This window comes from Lates calcarifer, linkage group LG11, assembly GCF_001640805.2.
Source record: "Lates calcarifer isolate ASB-BC8 linkage group LG11, TLL_Latcal_v3, whole genome shotgun sequence".
Lineage (NCBI taxonomy): Eukaryota > Metazoa > Chordata > Actinopteri > Centropomidae > Lates > Lates calcarifer.
In genome coordinates this window covers 20114860-20135122 of record NC_066843.1, presented here as the reverse complement: position 1 = coordinate 20135122, position 20263 = coordinate 20114860, and the positions used below count along the sequence as shown (strand labels likewise).

Sequence of the window (20263 nt, the reverse complement as noted above, 5' to 3'; positions counted from 1 at the left end):
ATTAACCAAGAGTAAAAAGTGCTGGACTCAGAGTCAAATCAATAGCTTTTTGAATATCTTGCCCCTTTTTCCCATTTTGACACATTTAATTTGTGAAAGCAAATGTGAACCATGTACGGTTCAAATCCTGTAGGAGTCGCAATTTTATCTGCAATTTGTAACTGATAATCATATGAGAAATATAATGTTTCCACCATTTGCAATTTGCATGTAAGCAGCGTTTGCAAACTCTTTCATGAAACAGGCCCAAGGATGTTATATGTGAGACTGAGTTATAATAAACTTCAGTGTGTGTTCATGTCAGTAAAGGAATGTTTCACCCAGTGAGGCTCACTGATGTGTTTTTAATGGTTTTCTGGACAACAGTGTAAGAGGAACAACATATATCAGGGTTAGGATAACAACACTTGTTAGAAACACTCATTGATGGTTTTGGTCTGCTTACAATAAGAAAAATATAGAATATCACCAACCTTATGCTTTAAAAAGAAGTGTGAATGCAGCTTTGCCATTAAGTGTGAAAGAGTGACCCCTACATAACCTTTAACTCTTCACCACATTGTAAAGTTTAAACTCTCTGCTAATTGTTGCAGTAGCTGTTGCTAACTTTGTCCTGATTTATGTTCTTTACAGTACTTGATTTAATTCTTGTGTGCTCTGCCATGGTTTATGGATTTCTGTTACTGCTTGACTGTTTACAATTTGGAATTTGAAAATATATATATATATATATTTATGTTGAATGCTTCATAAAAATGTTATGTGTTCCACTGATTTGCATGTGCAAGTGTAGTTTGATGTAATTTACGCTGTTACTACCTAGCAACAAAGCTTGGTGTGGAGGCACATGGCTGCATTAAGCTGTTTAAGTGCCCCAGCACAAAAAAAGTCCCCAGAAACCCCCTGTTCCTTTCCCTCTGTGTACAATGTGTACATTATTGTATTGTATTCTTGCACAAATTATTTTGAACTATGCACCATGTGAGCACAATATCATCATTATCAGTGGTCTTAAAATAAGATTTTACAAGGCCTCAATGGGGATGTGTCTTAAAGCTTGTATCATGTCTGTTGATGATGCACATAAATTCCTATATTCCCAAACAAAATTACAGTTGATCAAATGACCACAACCAGCTGAAAAACGTAAAGTGCATTGGCTTCATGAAGAGGTGCTGTCACTTTCCTTGGTGAGCGATTGACTAGAGCACATCATAGCCTCATATAGATATAATGCTGATTGCAGGTTTTCCCATTTTCTTAACATGTACTGTTAGCGCATCTGCATAAATGCTGCATTTATTCTTAGCTTAGCTTTCAGTGTCAAGGCAATGTATATTACAAACAATACACACAAGATTAGATAGTTTGTAAACAGTACATATATGAATAGAACAATACATATAGTATGTAAGTATATTTGTACATATACAAGTATGTAAGAGTACAGAAATGCATAGGCTATATGGTGATACAGTACTATAGAAATTAACAGGCGGCTAGACTATAATACTTATAATATTATCACAATTATTAACTACTACCAGCAGTGATAGCAGACATACAAATAGAGGTAGTTATTTTAGCACAGTAGTCAGGAGCCATATTTTGACAGTGGGAGAAAGCATTTTGGAAGCACGCGCAGGGCAGGTAGGTGGAGCTCGTGCACAGCTGGTGTCACTCATCAAACCAGGGAGAGAGAGAGAGAGAGAGAGGCCGTCGGGTACAGAGCGGAGGTTACCACAGGACACTGCTGCCTGTACCGCTGCTGGAGCTCAACAATAGCAGCAAGAGGTACTCAAACCCAAAACTCGGATATCTTTTCGATGTACCTACCGCTGGCATTTTCACCACTGGATATTCTGCTTGTTGGACCTACAGCAGCGAGTTCAAAGCCATACATGTTGTGAACGCTTGGAGCCGGAGCGACTAGAGCAGCGCGTTTCGACCGACTGGACCTTTTCACTTTTCGGTAGCCACATTCATTCACAGCATGTATGCATCTAAGACAAACAGCAGGCTACTGGTTAAGACATTACAGAGGCTGTCAGTGAAATAGACTGTTCGCTAGACTGGCAACAAAGAGTAGCAAGCGATATGAAAATTATATAATACATTTAGCTTCTATGAAAACACAGTCATAAAACTGCTAACGTTAACGATGCAGGACTAGTATAAAACCACAGGGACACAGGCTGTATAGGCTCTGTCGAGGTCTTTGAACATTAACGTAATACACGCCGCATGTGTGTTGGTATAGTAGTGTAATGTTACATGGTTTTATTTTCCTTGGTTGCCCCTTTTTTAAACAATTTTTGGTACAAAGTAACGAGGACTGCAACTCAGGACAGCAGTTAAGTTGTCGACACTTGTAGCATTTGAGCTGTAAAACGACGGTTAAAAAAAAACACAGCGGTTATTTGCCATTTAAACTCGTCCCGGAAAAGTTTGACAGTACACTGCCTGTGCTCCTCAAAGGGCCGAGAAGTCAACAGGACAGGTCATCTTTTTTTCCCCTACTCAACCTCCTCCCATCAGTCTGTTATGAAGATGTGAACTCCCTCCCTCCCTTTTCGCTGTTCAGGACACTTTGATATTTTTCTCTATTAGTAGGCTACTAAAGTATCAAACGCGACCCTCCCCCCCCTCCTCCTCTGTCTCTCGGGGATGTACGAAAGCGTGGATGTTGTGGGTTTGAGTCCCAGTCCCAGCCGCAGCAGCCCCAGCCCCGGCTCTTTTCTGGGCATGGACTACTATCACAGACCCCCGGGGCTTGGGCCAGAGAAGGGACTACTGTCCGGGGCAGGAGGACTCCAGCGTCACTTCGGAGGGTCCCTGGTGGCCGGCAGGCACTGGAGCGGATCCTGCCACTGTGAGTGCCATTACAACATAATTTGCTATTTTGCACATGTAAACGAAATAATTGCACGCCACAATTAGTCAGTGCAGATAATTGAATTTATTGAAAACTGACATGGAGATGCAGGTGTCTTGAACCCTATTCCTTGTCATCCTGGGGTGATGACAGCATGGCCTGGTACATACTGGGACACATGTCAGCCCTTTTTTCTAGTATCAGGTTCCCCACAACCTCTGTGTCAGTCTTCTGGTAATCAGACACAAAATGAACACACCACTGATCTTTACAAGATGTAGTGTCTTTCACTTTCCTTTCCCATACACCCACACTCCACAGTAGGTACTGTTGGTAGTCTATACTGTTTAAATCAAGTGGATATTTTTATTGTGTATTGTAAAGGGTTTATCTGTCCGTGAACATTATAACTGCTCTGTATAAAGGAGTTTAACTTAAATCACTGGATCAAACTGCTACAGAGGCAGATAGTAGGTCTCGTACCAGGTGGCTTTATTCTGCACTGTAAACATATAAGAATGTTGTTAGTTAGCTTTAGATTATGACTGCTTTTCCTCTTACCTGATGCAGTTTGTTTGTATTTGGCATATCAGGATTTGTCATATTTAATAATGTAGTTTGTACCATGTTGTTCGCTGCCCATGTGCTGATTGTCAGACCCTTACTATCTGACAAATGCTGCTATTTTGCATCCAGTTCAGGATGGCCAACCTTTTTAGCAATGTTGTGAGGACAATTAAAGTCCCGATTGCATCAGGTCATTAATGTAGCTGCATACTTGCTGTTTATTGTGCAACATGAGGGTTTGGTATATATTGTGAGTGGAGCTACTCAAATGACCTCAGTAGGTCAGCAGCTGCCTGCACTTATTTTCCAAATCTAGCCTGAGCCTGAGCACCAGCTCAGTGATCCTCACTGGGTGAGAATGAGACATAACCTACAAGATTTTAATGTTTGAATGGTGTAGAGTTGAAACATTTATCCAATTAATAATTCACTTAATAGACAGTTAATTAATTGGCAACTAGTTTTATAATTGATGAAATGAATCAAAGTCATTTTTCAAGCAACATTTCTAAACATCACCTTCTTTTTAGCTTCTGAAACTGTTGGGATTTTCTGTTTTGTCTTACGTGATAGTAAAAGGGTGATTATAATCTTTGGGTTCTGGACAGTTGGTTAGACAAAACAAGACATTAGAAGACATCACTTTGGGCTACTGTCTGACATTTTACAGACAAACATGTAACCAGTTGTAATCCCAGGAGGGTTTTCAGCATATGACAGAATGATGAATGAAGAATGGTACTGCTAAATAAAACAATTATTATTGATCATTATGATTATACGCTTGAATTTAATTAAGCTCCCTTTGTGTAGATTTTTAGGTGATTATAACTTCCGTTTAGATCATCCGGTTAGTTAGTTAGGTAGTTAGTTGCCCAACATATGAGTATGTTCCATTAATGTAACAATTCACATTATCTTCACACACTGGAGAAAATATAGTGTGATGGCTTCTTTGTATGTAGCTTAAGTCTGATGATAACACATCAAGTTACAAATTCTTGCTTATGATTGGTAGTGATGTATGAGCTTAGGTCTACAAGTAGAATCCTTTATTGTGCAAGTGTGTTTTTTACACAGACAAGAAATTTGACCTTTGCACTTAACCCATCCATGAGTAGCTGTATGATTAATAGAAATATTATCAAAATCGCATTATGGCCACAAGTCATGTTCTCCATATGTAAGAGAACAAGCTCGTTTGAACGTGTTCCCAGAAAAAATGACACCATAAAAAAATCACATCATCATCATTTTTATATTTTTTTTCAGTGAAAAAGGAATGCAAAAATCACTGTTCTCATTAAAATCATGAGTGCAATGACAACATCTGTCAAAATAATTGCAATATGATTTCTTTTTCCATATCATTCAGTACAACACACACATATACATGCACTAGGAGCAATGAGGAATGAGTATATTTTTCAACATGTAGGTTCATAATCAGCAGTGTTAACAAGTGACTGTACCAATGATATATGTAATTCAGGGGGCTGATAAACAAAAGAAAGCAATTGGGATGCATCCTGCAATAAATCCTGTCACTGTCGGATGTAAAATTCTGATAAATATAAACCTGGCCATGAGATAGTTTGTGTAACTCAGTGTTATGTATGCTTCTGCTGAAAAAAAGAATGCTAGTTTATTTTTTACCATTCACTCTCCCAACATTAGGATACTGAATTGTGGCCAGAAACAGCAGTGACAGAAAAATGTCAAACTGCCACTTAAACACCAGTAACAATTACACAGGAGAAGCCAAGGTCGGAAGTAATGTTAGAGCCACAGCAGCAGCATACATTTACCTTACTTATTTAATAGGAAACCAGGCAAAACAATGATTCTAATGATTATTTTAAAATATAAAATAATGATAATAATGACGAATCACTATTATAGGATAATAGTTGGTCAGTTTCTGATAAACATGCAAACACAGGACCGTCTTGCTGTGAGACTCCCCAGTGTAACATGTTAGAGATGACCAGCCTGACAATATGAAAGTAACCTAAGGGCGACGGCATGGTGATGTCACTGTGACATGGCCTTTGCACAACCAAGTTAAGTCATAAAGAGAGAGACTGTAAAACAGACTCAAGTCAGCTGGTGAGACACAGAGGGAGAGGCACTGTGTGTGTGTTTGTTTTAGTGTATGACTGGAATGACTAGTGTCGAACAGGTTCAGAGGTCAAAGGCTATACACATACAGGCATGCACACACATTCAGCGACTGCCTTAGCGACATGTAAGCACTGGCTGCAGGGATAGTGGTTCACCCCGGGTGTGTGTGTATGTGTGTGTTTGGGTGTGATCCAGAGCAATGACTCACTGACAATTGGGAAGTGACCTACATCTCTCCCACTCTTTATTTCTCCTTCTATCTGCCTCTTTCTTTCCTGTGTCAGCTGCCCAGTCATCACTTCTCTGCACTGAATGACCTCTCTTTCTGCCTGTTGGAGACACACACAAACACACACACACACACACACACACACACTGTATGATCCACATACACATACATACTTACACTCAGACTCACAGTTTGTCTGGGAATGTGAGGGTATACTGACCAAGTTAGACCTGAGTGTGAGTGTGTGAAAAGGGGAGGAGGTGGACGGTTGTGTGTCAGTGTTTGTATCTAATAGATTCATTTCTCAATGTGTGTGTGAGGTTGCACTGGCATCAGATAAAACCTAAAAGCTAATAGAGTAGACAGCTGGTTTGTCATTAATTCATTCTAGACTCAGTTCTCTAGCATAGCATAGTCTTTGTCTGCATTTGACCAGAGAGGAATTTGTTCTCACATGTCACAGAAGCAGGATAAAGAGGGAAGAATAACATCACAATTTTATGCACTACAAATGGGTCATGATTTTAGAATTTTCAAGCATTCATTAAATTATTTATATAAGAATCAAACAGAATGTGGCAGTTACACACCTAAAAGCTGTTTTCCAGTCACCATTAAACAACTAAAGTAGAAGAAGCTAGCATATCATAAGTCTACCACAGCTATGCACAGAGTTGGGGGGGGGGTCGATGATGTTGCGTTAGTATTGCTTGAAATGAAACTCCTGACACTAGACTATGGTTTTATGCCTGGATCAGCCCTGATATCAGTCTTTAGGATTGATTTGGGACATCTCTAATATGAAGGATTTCCATCAGGAAATATTTTAGCCGTGATGTAAGCCTCCCTGATCCTGACCTATACTGTTGCATGATCAATTTACTTAGGTATAGATAATATACCTGGATATAGATAGATATCCTGTATATATAATATATGGTATAGATAATGAATGAATTAGTCTGGTTTTTGTTTTTTTTTAATATCAGCCTGTATATCATTAGCTTATCAAAATCTGTATCAAACTCAAAAATCCAATACTGGTTGGTACTGTACTGTAAGTAATGATGATTTTCATTACTGATTAAACCACTTATTATTTTCTTACTTTTCCCATTATTTTCTCAAGATTTTGCCATACCATTTATACTACAGTAGGTATCTTTTTAGCAACTCTGGTTGTATTATGCCACTCTGAGCAAATCAATCAGCAGTCATTTATTCTATATTGATTTTTCAGCTCTTACTTAATTTGACTAGCTAAAAACAGACTTGATTTCTTGGTTATGTTATCTATGAAGAATCTCTCATGGGTTTCTTCCCATTATATACATAATTATCATTATATATATCAATATTGGTTTTGTGATATAAAATTACATGTAATGTGATAAAAGGATTTTATCCATATTGCCCAGCCCTGTGCAGAAAACAGTCATTAGCACTCAGAATGTCAGTCACCACCACTGTGTCTATGAAATTTCTGAAAATTAACTGTGCAGGGAGGAGGATTCAGTGTAGTGATAAGAGGCTGGTCTTTAGGCTTATAGAGTATGCTCTCTATTCACGACCTGCTCTCTGGCATTTACTGTATTTAAATGAAATGTTGTGTTTTTGCACTGAATATGTATAATTGTTTACACAGACGGTGTTTAATAATTGCAAGTACTTAATATCTAGAGAATTTCTCAAAAACAATATTTAGTCAAATGACTGTAGGCATAAAAATGTTGGGTCACTTCATTGTGTTTGCTGCTGAGATGAAATAGTATAAACACTCTAATCCTTATGTATTTCAAAATAGAGGACATCCCCCTCCTAGCACATGTTTAAAGATGAGTTAGCGATACTCCTCTCTGTCAAAATGCCCTTCCTCTCAATATTAAGAGGAAAGTCTTTCTCTGAATCAAAACTAATACCCAAAACCAGACCATTTTGTTTGGACATGCTGACGCCTGCATGACGTCCTGCACACTAAAGCAGAAACATTAAGCACTAAACACACAGAGGAAAACAAAGTAACAGGCTCTTGGAAATATGTGGTGGTGAGAGAGGAGGGAAAGAACAGAGAAGTTAAAAAGAGGTCAGACAGGATTTGGTACCAGTGAGGAGAGCGCAAACAAAAAAGGGGGGGAATGAAGAGAGGTAGAGAGGGATGATATGATAGCTGAGGAGGAGGATCTCTTCTTTTTATTTTTCTCGTCTCACTCCCTCTCTGTGTAAACAGAGAAGGCCAGTAGAGGGGAGTTGAATCTCCTCCATGGAAGAATGTCTGGTATGGCTACTAAAGCAGGGGGAGGGGTGAAGTCAGTTAGGTTAGAGGTTAGAGGAGGCAGAACAACTGAGTGGAGGAGTTGTAGATGGTACTAGTTTCAAAGATCAGGACTGCAGTCTGTTTTTGCCAGGTCTCTGAAAAAATGAAATAAAACAACCATGGTCCCTAGAAAGAGCCTGGATACAGAATTAAGAGAGGTAGTTAATATTATTGTAAATAAAATCGCATGCCCTGCCTCTGAATGTACATGCATGTATGAGTACGTGTATGTGGCTGTATGTATACGTACTAACAAGTACAACTACTATAGATATGCAATAGATATGTTTGTACGTATTTACAGACATATACAGTATATGTGAATAAAACTGTGCTTTTGTAAGCACATATCTTCTACAGTTAAATAATGTATGTCAGAATGTGGACTAAGGGACATCTGGAGGTTTTATTTGTAAAGATGGACTACTCATTAGAAAAAGGACTAGGATAAAAAAAAAAATTAAACGTAACACGCAACTTAAACCCAGTACTCCCCAAAATAAAACACTATTCCCTGATACGGTTTAGTTTTGTGTTCAGCGTTCTCACATGGTTCAGACCTTGTTGTTCTCCTTGTTTCTATTTTTTTCTCTTCCCCCCTCAACAAATACCCAAAAGTCAGACATCTGTCTACTGCCAGAAAATCATCTCACAGAGTCTCAGAAACTCACGGACAGATGGATTGGCCAGACCTTCCACTACCTGTATTTACAGCCCCAACACTGATTCCCCCACTTGTTTTCACTCTCTCTTTTCACAATTAGCCAACTTTCCCAACTCCAGTATTATTGTAGGGTGTGATTTTAACTCTGTATTAAATCTACATCTTGATTGCTTCACTATTTCAATTTCCAATAAGCCCTTCCACTCCTCACCTACAATTAAATTATGTTTGTCAGAATGCTGGACTAAGAAACATCTTGACACTACACAACCCAAACTATAGAGAATATTGTTCCTGCTCCTCATATCACAAAACATGCTCCTGTATTGACTTGTTTCTGATCAACAACTCACTCATGCATAGATAGAACAGAAAAGAAACCATGCTATCACCTTCAAATTACTAACAGGAAATTCCCCTTACCCCCACTTAGTCTGCACTTTAATATCAAACTCTCTAAACACCCAGATTTTATCAAGTACTTCAAACAAGAATAGCATCCTCTCGAGAAACCAACAGCACCCTCGGTATAACCACAAGCACTCTCTGGGAAGAGAGGTAAAATAATAGCATATTCCATAAACAAAACCAGGAGGTGAACAGGCCGGACAACCTAGCCTCTTAAACACCCTCAGATATAATCAACAAAAATTACTCAAAACCAAACATGAATTTTGTTGTGTATTTTGTTACTATGCACTCCGTAGTGGAGAATCCCCAATGTATACTGGGTAACTTTTTCACCTAATGTTGTTGTAGTACCCATGCACCATGGTCATGCCACTATGCTAATAAACAGTTAGCGTAACATCGTAGTCCGGAACATTATTGTTATATTAAATAATGTAACGGGTGAATGATATAACAAATTAATAACCTTAACAAAAAAACATAATACAGTCTGAAAACTGAAACAAAAAACTGAGGAATGTTACATCACATCAAGAGAGGATATCTCTGGAAACACTGCACAAGACCACACTGCAATAAAAGAAACATTCAGTCATTGCTACTGCAAACTGTACAAGGGATGATTGATAAGTTTTTGGCCTAAGGTAGAAGGAGAAAAAATAAACAGCTCTCATTACATGCTCATGCTATTCAGCTCTTTGAGGCATTATGCAGAAAGTTTGACATTAATAACTTTTGTGGTTTTTCTTTTTTGGGTAATTGAGAATTGCAAGTCAGCATTTTCCGAGAAAATGAACAACATCGGCTTTTGTGCAATCACACACCGAATGTGAATTTGAGCTCATCCAACATCTGCCCCTGTTCACCTGATTCAGCACCCTCAGGCTACTACTTCTTCCCCAAGATGAAGAGGGAGTTCAGTGGTCACTGCAGTAATGACAATGATGTCATTACTGCTGTGGACCAGTTATTTTGTGGCTTATTTTGTTCATTTTGACTTTCTTCAGGATTTTCCATCCATTTTGACTAGAATAGTCATTCTTGGTCATTTTTGTCAACTAATATTTTAATCACTAAAATAGACTAAAATGTCAAGTCTTTTTGTTGACTAAAAATGCACTAGACTAAAGTTTTCAATGACAAAAATTTTGGTTTTCAACAGAAATGACTAAAAATACACTGGATGAGGTTGAAAATTTGACTAAAACTAACACAATCCTGATCTCAGGATTAAGACTAAGACTACATCTAAAAATTGTTGAAAAGATTAACACATCGTCTCTTCAAAAACAATTTTTTCCCAAAGCATTGAATTAGTCCTTTATCTACAGTTTTCAACTGGTTAGTTCAACAGTGGTTAAAGGATATGTGTTGCACATAGCTGCACAACAGTGGTTTTCTGTGAAGCTATTAGCCGCTACTTTAAGCTGGCTGTCATGTGTCTGTCTGTTGAAATGACAGAGTTAGTCAAAAATAAGAAATGATACAGCTAATGACACAAAGAGAGCAGTTGGTCTCCAGAACATACTCAGCCGAGTCAACGCTGATATTAATCACAAAGCCACTGAATGTTTGTGATGATGCTGTTGTTTATCAGTTAGCTTACCTGAGTCCATGCACCTGAGCCAACTCTTCTCCAGTCTACTACCATCACCATCTTTCTCAATATTTATACAACTCAAGTCAAATTGTAGAGAGACATGGATTCCTGAGTGAAATTGCACTTTAAACTGGAGTCTGCCCAAATGCAAAACTCTGTTTTCCCACTGTCTCCTCCTGCAGCTATAGAGACTGAGAGCACGAGCTCAGGGGAGGACCTGCTCGTACCCAGCCCCCCTTCACCTCCGCCCCCACCCCGCATCTACAAGCCCTGCTTTGTATGTCAGGACAAATCTTCAGGATACCACTATGGAGTCAGCGCTTGTGAGGGCTGCAAGGTAGGCAGCTAAACATATGCCTGAACTAAACTTAACACCAGTACAGTGTACTGTATTTATGCTGGTTAACTGGGGCATTCATGTGCATGAGTAGATTCAAGTTACAGCTAGAAAACCTGGATGAAAAAGAGAGAGCATGAGACTGACAGTGAAGGGGTCATGACCTTTATACCTCCCATAGTAACTGAGATCCTCTTTTCTTCATCTAATTCTACACAAACACACACTCACAGAATCTGTGCACCCAGTTATGTTCTGTTAGACCAGGAACAGCTGTGCTGTTGTTTTCCAGCACTGTTGTTATGAGGATAATAATGATGATGATGAGTGTTGAGTAGTAGTGGCAGATCCGGATCTTGCAGCTCTGGGGTCAGAGGGCACAGTAAATGACAAGCAGTAGTGTGATATAAATGATGAAGAGAGAAGAGGTGCTCAGCACATATTCTTGGAAACTCTTAGAACCATAAGTAAGCCTGTTCTATTGGGATAATGAGGTCTTTAAGATATGATGGAGCTTGGTCATTAAGAGCATTCTACATAAGGAGAAGGATTTCACAATGCTGTGTTGCATCCTGTTTCCCTGCCTCTGTAATTCATTCACTGCCTCCATTTCTGTCTGTCAGGGTTTCTTTCGGAGGAGCATTCAGAAGAACATGGTGTACACATGCCACCGAGACAAAGTCTGTGTCATAAACAAGGTGACAAGGAACCGGTGTCAGTCCTGTCGACTGCAGAAATGCCTTGATGTTGGCATGTCAAAGGAGTGTGAGTACAGTAAACGTGCAGTTGGGGAAAAGGATGAAGTTAAAATTAAAACTGAAGATAAGAAACATTAAACAGTTGGAAGCCACTTCACTGCAAATGTTTACTTAATTACTTTGTAGTCATACAGTAATAGAACAGAGCACAATAAGGGATTTCTTCATTATGAATAGGGTAAGCTATACAGTGCAAGCTCAGTGCTCTTCCCAGGCAGTACAATGATGTTTTAACCATGATATTTGTCTCACCCTGGTGGTCTTTAATGGGTAATACATGTCCTGCAATCCCTCCAGCATTGGCTTATAATTACCAGTCTCCTGCATCATTCACAGATAGTAAAGGGATTCTCCAGTGATTTTCTGTCTTATCACAGTGATTCTCCAGTGATAAAGTCATGGTACTTGGGAGAGCCACATTACAAAAAGTATGGTCAGAAATTGATTGCTCCATAGACAGAAATATCTTACACTGTAGTCTCTGGTATGTATCAAGCTTCAAAAATGGTGCATTCTTCATTACCCTTAATGTGACCATCTTTTCATAAGAAACCTCCATGCTTGGTAAATGCCTCTGTGTGAGTTTATAATTCAGGCTTTAGGTTATAAATGTTTAGTCTTCAAGCTCAAGCTAAGATCACTCTTCATGATGTCACCCTGATGACAGATACCCTGACCATATGGTTGCTGTTACTCAACATGCTGCCGACCTATAGTAATGTTGTCTCCTCCAAAGAGATGTAATCCCAGCTTTGTCTGGTGCAGCAGTATTACATTGCACAGCTACATTCACCCCTATTACTTTCTGTGAGATTTTTTTTCTTGTAAAGGCATTGTATGCAATGTGCGGATGCACATTAACTATCCCAAAAAGTAGCAATTTATCAAATACACCACCAGACTGACACATTAGCTACTATATACTGACAATTTCTGTCTGTGGTGTGTCTGATGTGTGCTTCAGGAGCTGTTAAATGACATGATGCAATGTGGCAGTTTGACTGCCAGCCATCCTTTCAAAGCAGCTGTTTAAAACTTGCACCTAGAAAACACAAGACAGAGCAACCTCTTTGTCCTTGATTTAAGATCTAAAATGTTCGATGCAATTTCCTGCTTAAATTTCTAAGATCAATCTTTATTTCCACTATCAGTGGTGCGAAATGACAGAACGAAGAAGAAGAAAGAGGAGAAGCGGCAGGGGGAGACAGAGATCTATGTTCTGTCAGCAGACACAGAGCAGATGATTGAACAAGTTCGCCAGGCCCACCAGGACACATTTCCCTCCCTCTGTCAGCTGGGAAAATACACTACGGTACTCACATGGAAACACACAGACATCACAATGTTTTATTAAACCATGAATTAATTCAATGAATGAACCTAAGGTCAGCTAGACCTGCAGATATTATACAGAACCCCAGTGTGAAGCAATGAACTAGTGGCCCATATTTACACCACTTCCTTTGTACTTAAAGCAGAGTAGTTGGGAAACATAATTTTAGCATTTTACATGATTTTGCAACAAATGTGCCACCTTGTGGCTGATTAGTGCCAAATTTTGCACAGAATCACAGTGGAGCACGATAAACTACTCCACCATGTTTTGTGTGATTGTTGCCTAGATATAAAAACAATCTTCTATTTCTACTGCAACCTACAAGAAGCTGTTCCTTTATAACTTTCACATTTTTTGGGTTGTCAAAATTATTTTCAGTTGTTTAATAGCATTTGACCATGAGAGTCCATAGATTCAGTATGCAGAAAGATTTGTCTAGATTGGACTCACAGCCTAAGTGGAGTTTGAAAACTCAATTTTGAATATTTTGCATAGAATTATGCCAAAAAAAAAAAAAAAAAACAGAAATGGGTGTGGCCTATAGCACAAGATTCACCTAACTCAAGCATGCAGGCATGGGCCTTTTTTTTTTTTTTTTAGCCAAAATACCGTTACCTTTATTATAGCTCCACCTGCTGGTGGACATGTCATTTTTGGGTTCTAGCATGTATGCACCCTGAAAATTTCACTTCCATAACTTTTATGGTGTATGCTGCAGTATCACCTTTACTTTTTTTTTTTTTTTTTTAAAGCCTAAACTCCTAAATATTGGTGTTCATTGTTAAATATATTGTAATCAAAAACACAGATCAAAATACACAACTAAAAACAAATTGAATGTACAACAGAGCAATAAATATGTTTTCTTCTGTGTTTCTTCACCTGACCACAATCTACAGAACAACAGCTCAGAGCACCGTGTCTCACTGGATGTCAGTCTTTGGGACAAGTTCAGTGAATTGTCTACCAAATGTATAATTAAGACAGTGGAATTTGCCAAGCAGCTGCCTGGCTTCACAGCACTAACCATCGCTGATCAGATCACCCTGCTCAAAGCTGCCTGCCTTGACATACTGGTGAGTTTACTTCTTGTCAATCTGCATTTTAACAGTTCCTAAAGAAGACAGAGATTCTTTGCCCGTGTGGGAAAATATACAGTTGTGGCACAGTGGAAAGTTATGTATTAAAAAATCTTAAACTTTAAATGTTTCCTTTTGTTTTCGGCCACTTCATACCATCTTTTTAGATTCTGAGGATCTGCACTCGTTACACCCCAGACCAGGACACAATGACTTTCTCTGACGGTTTGACTCTGAACCGCACCCAGATGCACAATGCTGGGTTTGGACCTCTCACAGACCTCGTATTCTCCTTTGCAAACCAGCTGCTGCCGCTGGAGATGGACGATGCAGAGACGGGATTACTCAGCGCCATCTGCCTGCTCTGTGGAGGTACTGCACTTGATTTATAATAATAATATATGAAAATAATCAGAGAGAGAATATCAGGAAAAAATGCAGAGTTGCTTTAATGTTAACACTGTGGTGGAAAACAAAATATAGTCACAATGTAGGAGATAATCCACTGCCACTCTACCTGGCACGTCTGTGTCCACTGGGTCCTGGGGGTATTTTTAGTGGACTAGCTCACTCTGACGTGTGAATTTCACTTTTGAATGTATACATAATGTATGCATGTGTCGTGATGTGTTCTTTCTGGGTGTGTGTGCAGATCGTCAGGATCTGGAAGAACCAGAAAAGGTGGACGTTCTTCAGGAGCCAATGTTAGAAGCCTTGAAGGTTTGACATCTAAATATTATTAGATTATAATACATGCAGTTTATTATTTTCAGCAGCTAATTAGAAGACAGTGGGCTCCTAAATGTATATATCTGGCAGCAGGATGGTATATGGTTGTTGTCAGAATTAGCTGCAGTGTGGGTATGAAGTGTTACTCACTGATGTGTTTTTAATAGCTGGACAACAATTGAGCTGTATGGCACAGAGGACTATGATAAATAGGGCTTTGATACACCAGTTTTATCCATTAAAAATATCAATGAAGGTGTTTAACAACACAGAAATCCATTTTCACATAATGTTCTTCCACTGCATATTTATTTAGCAATTTAGTGATGTGGCATCCATACGACTCTCATTAAGGAATTAAACAAGAGTTAAATAAAACACACACGTTAATCCAGCAAAATATAAAGGTTTCCAAAACAAGAAACAAATGTGCCATTATTCTCAAGCAACGACATTATAGAGAAATTATAATGACAGAGTACATAAATAACTGCTTTACCAAAAAGGAAAATGTTGAATGAATAAATGTCTTGTCTTCAATGTGTCAATAGATCTATGTGAGGAGGAGGAGGCCTGATAAACCCTGTATGTTCCCCAAAATACTGATGAAGATTACTGACCTCAGGAGCATCAGTGTGAAGGGTGAGACACACACACACACACACACACACACACACACACACATAGATATATTATAGCACACAGATATTATAGAATCCTAAAATAGCCAACTTAAATGCAGAGAGAACAAGGTCACTGAAAACATGTTTATATTATTGTATTCATTTCCAGTCACTTCCACTTTCTCAGGTTTTTTAGTGCAGGAAAAGTAGGAAATAGACAAATTAGATTAACAGTGATCGAGAAAACAACCAAGCAGATTCAACCATTTGTTCCTCAGTCTTATATATTTGTGTTGTCTACTATTGGTGCTATCATTGTTATCATGTAATCATTATTATTATTCTGTAAACACCAGCTTATACTTGAGAATACATGGTACAATGTCTTTGAAAGTAATGTGGGCTCATGGTAATGAACACATAATTTCCATCCCCCTCATGGCACAAAATGAATGCGATTTGAATATTTAATAATGATAATGATAATGACTTACTTGCAGTGGCAAGTCAATGAAGAAAGGTCCCTGTATAATTATTTGTCCCGTTATCCTGAATGTTGCCTCTCTACCTCTTTCTTATAGGAGCAGAGCGAGTGATCACACTGAAAATGGAGATACCCGGCTCCATGCCTCCTCTCATCCAGGAGATGCTGGAGAACTCTGAGGGTCTGGAGGGGCACGGAGCAGGGGGAGAGAAGGGAGGAGGAAAAGGCAGAGGAGGAAGCAGAGAAGAGGATGAAACAGACCTCAGGAGCTGTTCGTCGCCCAAATCAGTCTCCTCTCCCAGCCCAAGCCCCATACCTTGCTCCCCGTCTTCTCCTTCCCCCTCTACCTGAGGCAGAGCACCTCTGCTCCACACAGCACCACTCCAGGGACACAGTGTGGTACTGCGAGAAAAGCCACACCACATAGCAGACACACAGGGAATGAAAGCAGAGAAACTGCATCCAATAGCAAATAATCTGGAGGACAAAAAAGTCTGAATGTGTGAATCAGTAAACTCTCTGGGCTACTAGTTACAATGGGAGGGAGGCTAAATATACAGATGTTGTATTGAATGAAAACAGTCAGACAGTGATGTGAGGACTGATTTATGGTCAGACATCAATTTCATAGATACAGTGCAAAAAAAGTGTTTTCATTTAAAAAAAAAATCTTTTTATAATGCCTAAAATGTTAATTATTTGCAGACTGTGTGAACCTAAATGAAGGATTATCTATATGCTCTAGGTAAACATGAATAGACTGATGAAGAGGTTACCTCTTACACACTTCCTCCCTGATGAAGCGTCATGTATAATATGCAGAATCTATATAAGAGTAAAGTTATGCCAATGACGGATAGAGGTGGTGGTTGGTATGGTTTTCTCAAGCTTTCAATTATATTTAAAAATCATTATCAAGAGCAGGCAGAGGTGACAAGAACAACAGCAGATAAATACCAGATGTATTTATCTGCTCAGATCTTATTGTTCGGGTGTATCAGCGAGGCTGGTGATATCACAATTAACCAAAAAATGTTCACAAACAACAAATAACTTCAGTTCTTTGGAGGCTTTTAAACTGCTGTTCAAGCAGAGCCTCTTTAAGCTGCCCTCCATGTCATTTGCCTCCAGCTTGGCTCCAAGTTGTTAAAATGTCAGTTAAAAGTCCAAATTCCTTGAATGATGTCATATGTTCATATGTGGCACCACTGGGTCCTTTAAAATGGTCACTTTTCACCTATATAATAACTCTATATAATCAGCATCACAACCAGGACACCTGAAGTGATACGCAACGTGTGTTGTTGCTGTTAAATGATGATGAACTTAATGATGTATCTGAGCAATGAGCTGACACATCTAGTATGTATTTACTGTTGTTTCCTTGTCATGTCCACCTGCTCCTGATCAGAGTTTTGTCCGGTAATGAAGACTGAAAGTGTGCTCCTTCTATGGAGTAACTTTAATCTTACATGTACTCAATATTTGTGGATCTCCTGGTTTATGCAGAATCCTGATATTGTATATAAAAGAGGCTGTGAAAGAAGTTGCCACACTGAGACAGACTTAGACCACAGTTTATTTTCCTAAATGTATGTTTGTGTGTACTGTAATTTCCCAAATCATCCCGACGTCTTCTCCTTTCCTTCTCCTCACAGACACATCGGGATAAAACAATAATCCTTGACTTAAATTCCCCTCTCTGGAATCAGACATGTAAACAAGAACTGCAGACTCTTTAGCTTCAGGCAAACACATTTTTCTCTGTTTTACTTTGTATCATCATCTGTAGTTAAAGATGTATATGGGGTTATGTATAGATGCAGCTCCAGAAACTCAAATGTGAAATATAAGAAATTTTAAAATAATACAAAGTCTGCCTGTTGGTGGACACTTTGCAGCCAAAGCAAACTGTGATACCTGAAAAGCAATCACCCCTCACAAGAGTGTTCCACTCTTATAATGAACCCTACTGTGCACTAGAGCTGTAAAGCACTGCAGAGTTCTAGTTTAATGAAAGTAATATGGAAATCTCATCAGCACTAATGACAGGTGCAGCCAAAACACGTTCTGGATGATCAAGTTGTATTTTGTTTTTACAGTCTAGCAAAATGTACTTTTATAGTATGCTTACACAGTGCCACTGCCTACTGTCATTTACAGATCTTGTAACTCCAGTATCAATGTTGTCCTCTTTAATTTATGGTGAGCTAAAACTCATTGAAAATTCTAAAAGTACAGGGAGATGAATAAAGGTGTATGATTTTCCACTTGTCCACATGTCCTGAAATATTGTGTGCTCTTTGGCATGCACTGTGTAGCAGTCTCATGCCATATAAAAAAATATATACCTACACACTCATGCATAGCAAATAGTGTATATACATATATATAGATAAATACAGACTAACTTTAAGAATATCAGGGAAAAAAAAGGACATTAAAACAATAAAATAATGGTGAAATAAGTAGATGAAAATTAAGGAAAAAGGTTTTTTAAGAATCAGGGAATTCAACTTGATAAGCTGATATCAAGGTTGTTCTGAGTCAGATTTTGGAAAATCTAGTCCGAGAGCTCACTGAACAATATTCAGTGGAAGTCTATGAATACTTCTTTGAGGTCATTGTCTTTAAAATAAGGACAGTGAAACGGTGAACTTTGACTTCACCAACATTTGGGACACAAGGTTTCCTCCTACTGTGTAGTAATACTTTGAGCTCTTATAAGAAGAGTATGAAAGTGCAAACCTCAACCATGAGAAATCCTCTATCAGCAACAATTAGATTTTTTATTGAATCTTTTCATCGAACATGATAAATTTGACTCATTCAGCAGCTGAACACACTTGTGACCTTCTTTCCATAATGCAAATCAAATATTCCTCAGAAGGTTTGTTCCAACACTCGCAGAAGTTCTAACAAATGTGTGGCACTTGTAGGTTGCTTTGCTTTCACCTTCTGTCCCCCTAACCCCAAACCAGCTCAATGGGGTTTAGGTCTGGAGACTGTGCTGCTCCTCCATCATTTGAAGCCACCGTCTGATTCTTTCCATCGAATGTTTTGGGTCATTATCTTGCTGTAGGATGAACCCCTGACCAGCCAGGCTGTCTGCCTGTCTCACCATTCTGATAGCAATATACAATACTCCTTCCCGCAGTACAGTGTCCTGATAATGCAGAGGGTGTGGTAATACAGTTACACTGCCAACACTGCTCTTGTGCAGAGATTTCCTCTGTAGAAATTGTTTGCATTAACTTTCAAGCTTAATTTACTTCTTCTGTAGGAAAGCTGAAACCACATTTTTAACCCATTTAAAGGCCTGTTTCCTGGGAAATGTATATGATTTTTTAACTTTTAGTTTAAAACTTTTTAAAACTCTGCTTGCCTTTGTACCATTTAAAGCTATTCACTGGAATCACCGACTTTAGTTGCTTAAATTGATCTAAAAACTGGACAAATTGTGGTGTCCTAAAACTTCTGATCAGTAGTGTGGTTAGCAAACAGTTGCCTATTTACACATCTAGTAGACACAGACCAGCATTACTGTAGCATTCATCTGAATTCATGTTTCTGGTCCCCTGATGACTGTAAGTCTAATATTCATACAAACACCTGTATGAATCCTACAGGTGAGGTCACCTGAGGTCAGAACTTCAGCATCACTCGTCTGATCTCAGCTGAGCACTTAGGTGCAGCATTCATCTTTAAGAAGACCTCAGGCTCATTAAGTCAGACCCAGACATCATTATCAACATCAAGGCCAATCTTTGCTGCCCTCAGTATCTCTCAAGTGAACAAGGGACTGTACCAGTGTCAGTTTCACATAAGGGTTTCAACTCTCAGAAGCAACAACTCATCTACCTTCAGCATCCTTCAAGTGAACTTTGATAATGAGAGATCATACCAGTGTCAGTATCAGACAAAGGTTTCAAGGCGAGACCTCAGCTCCTCCCTGTCTGATTCTCTGTTACTGGTAAAACAAATGCAGTCACATCCTTAAATTTTTCCTTTACATGTATAAATGATCAAAGGACATATATTACAAATACACTTTACTTTTTTGTCAAGGTCACTTTGACATCTGAACTTAACAGCCACTTTTGTAATCTAAAAAATCAAGTAATTCAAGAGGT

At 38.8% G+C, this 20263-nt stretch overlaps 1 protein-coding gene across 1 annotated transcript; it reads left to right on the top strand.

Moving 5' to 3' along the window:
* The first annotated feature begins 1703 nt into the window (after nucleotides 1-1703).
* On the top strand, nucleotides 1704-18406 carry LOC108898567 (retinoic acid receptor alpha-B). Its single transcript, XM_018698491.2, has 9 exons — nucleotides 1704-2872; nucleotides 10967-11121; nucleotides 11745-11886; nucleotides 13031-13191; nucleotides 14115-14291; nucleotides 14462-14666; nucleotides 14947-15014; nucleotides 15575-15665; nucleotides 16228-18406. The coding sequence occupies exons 1-9, from the start codon at nucleotides 2668-2670 to the stop codon at nucleotides 16479-16481; spliced, it is 1458 nt and encodes a 485-aa protein (XP_018554007.1). The 5' UTR covers nucleotides 1704-2667; the 3' UTR covers nucleotides 16482-18406.
* The last annotated feature ends 1857 nt before the right edge of the window (nucleotides 18407-20263 follow it).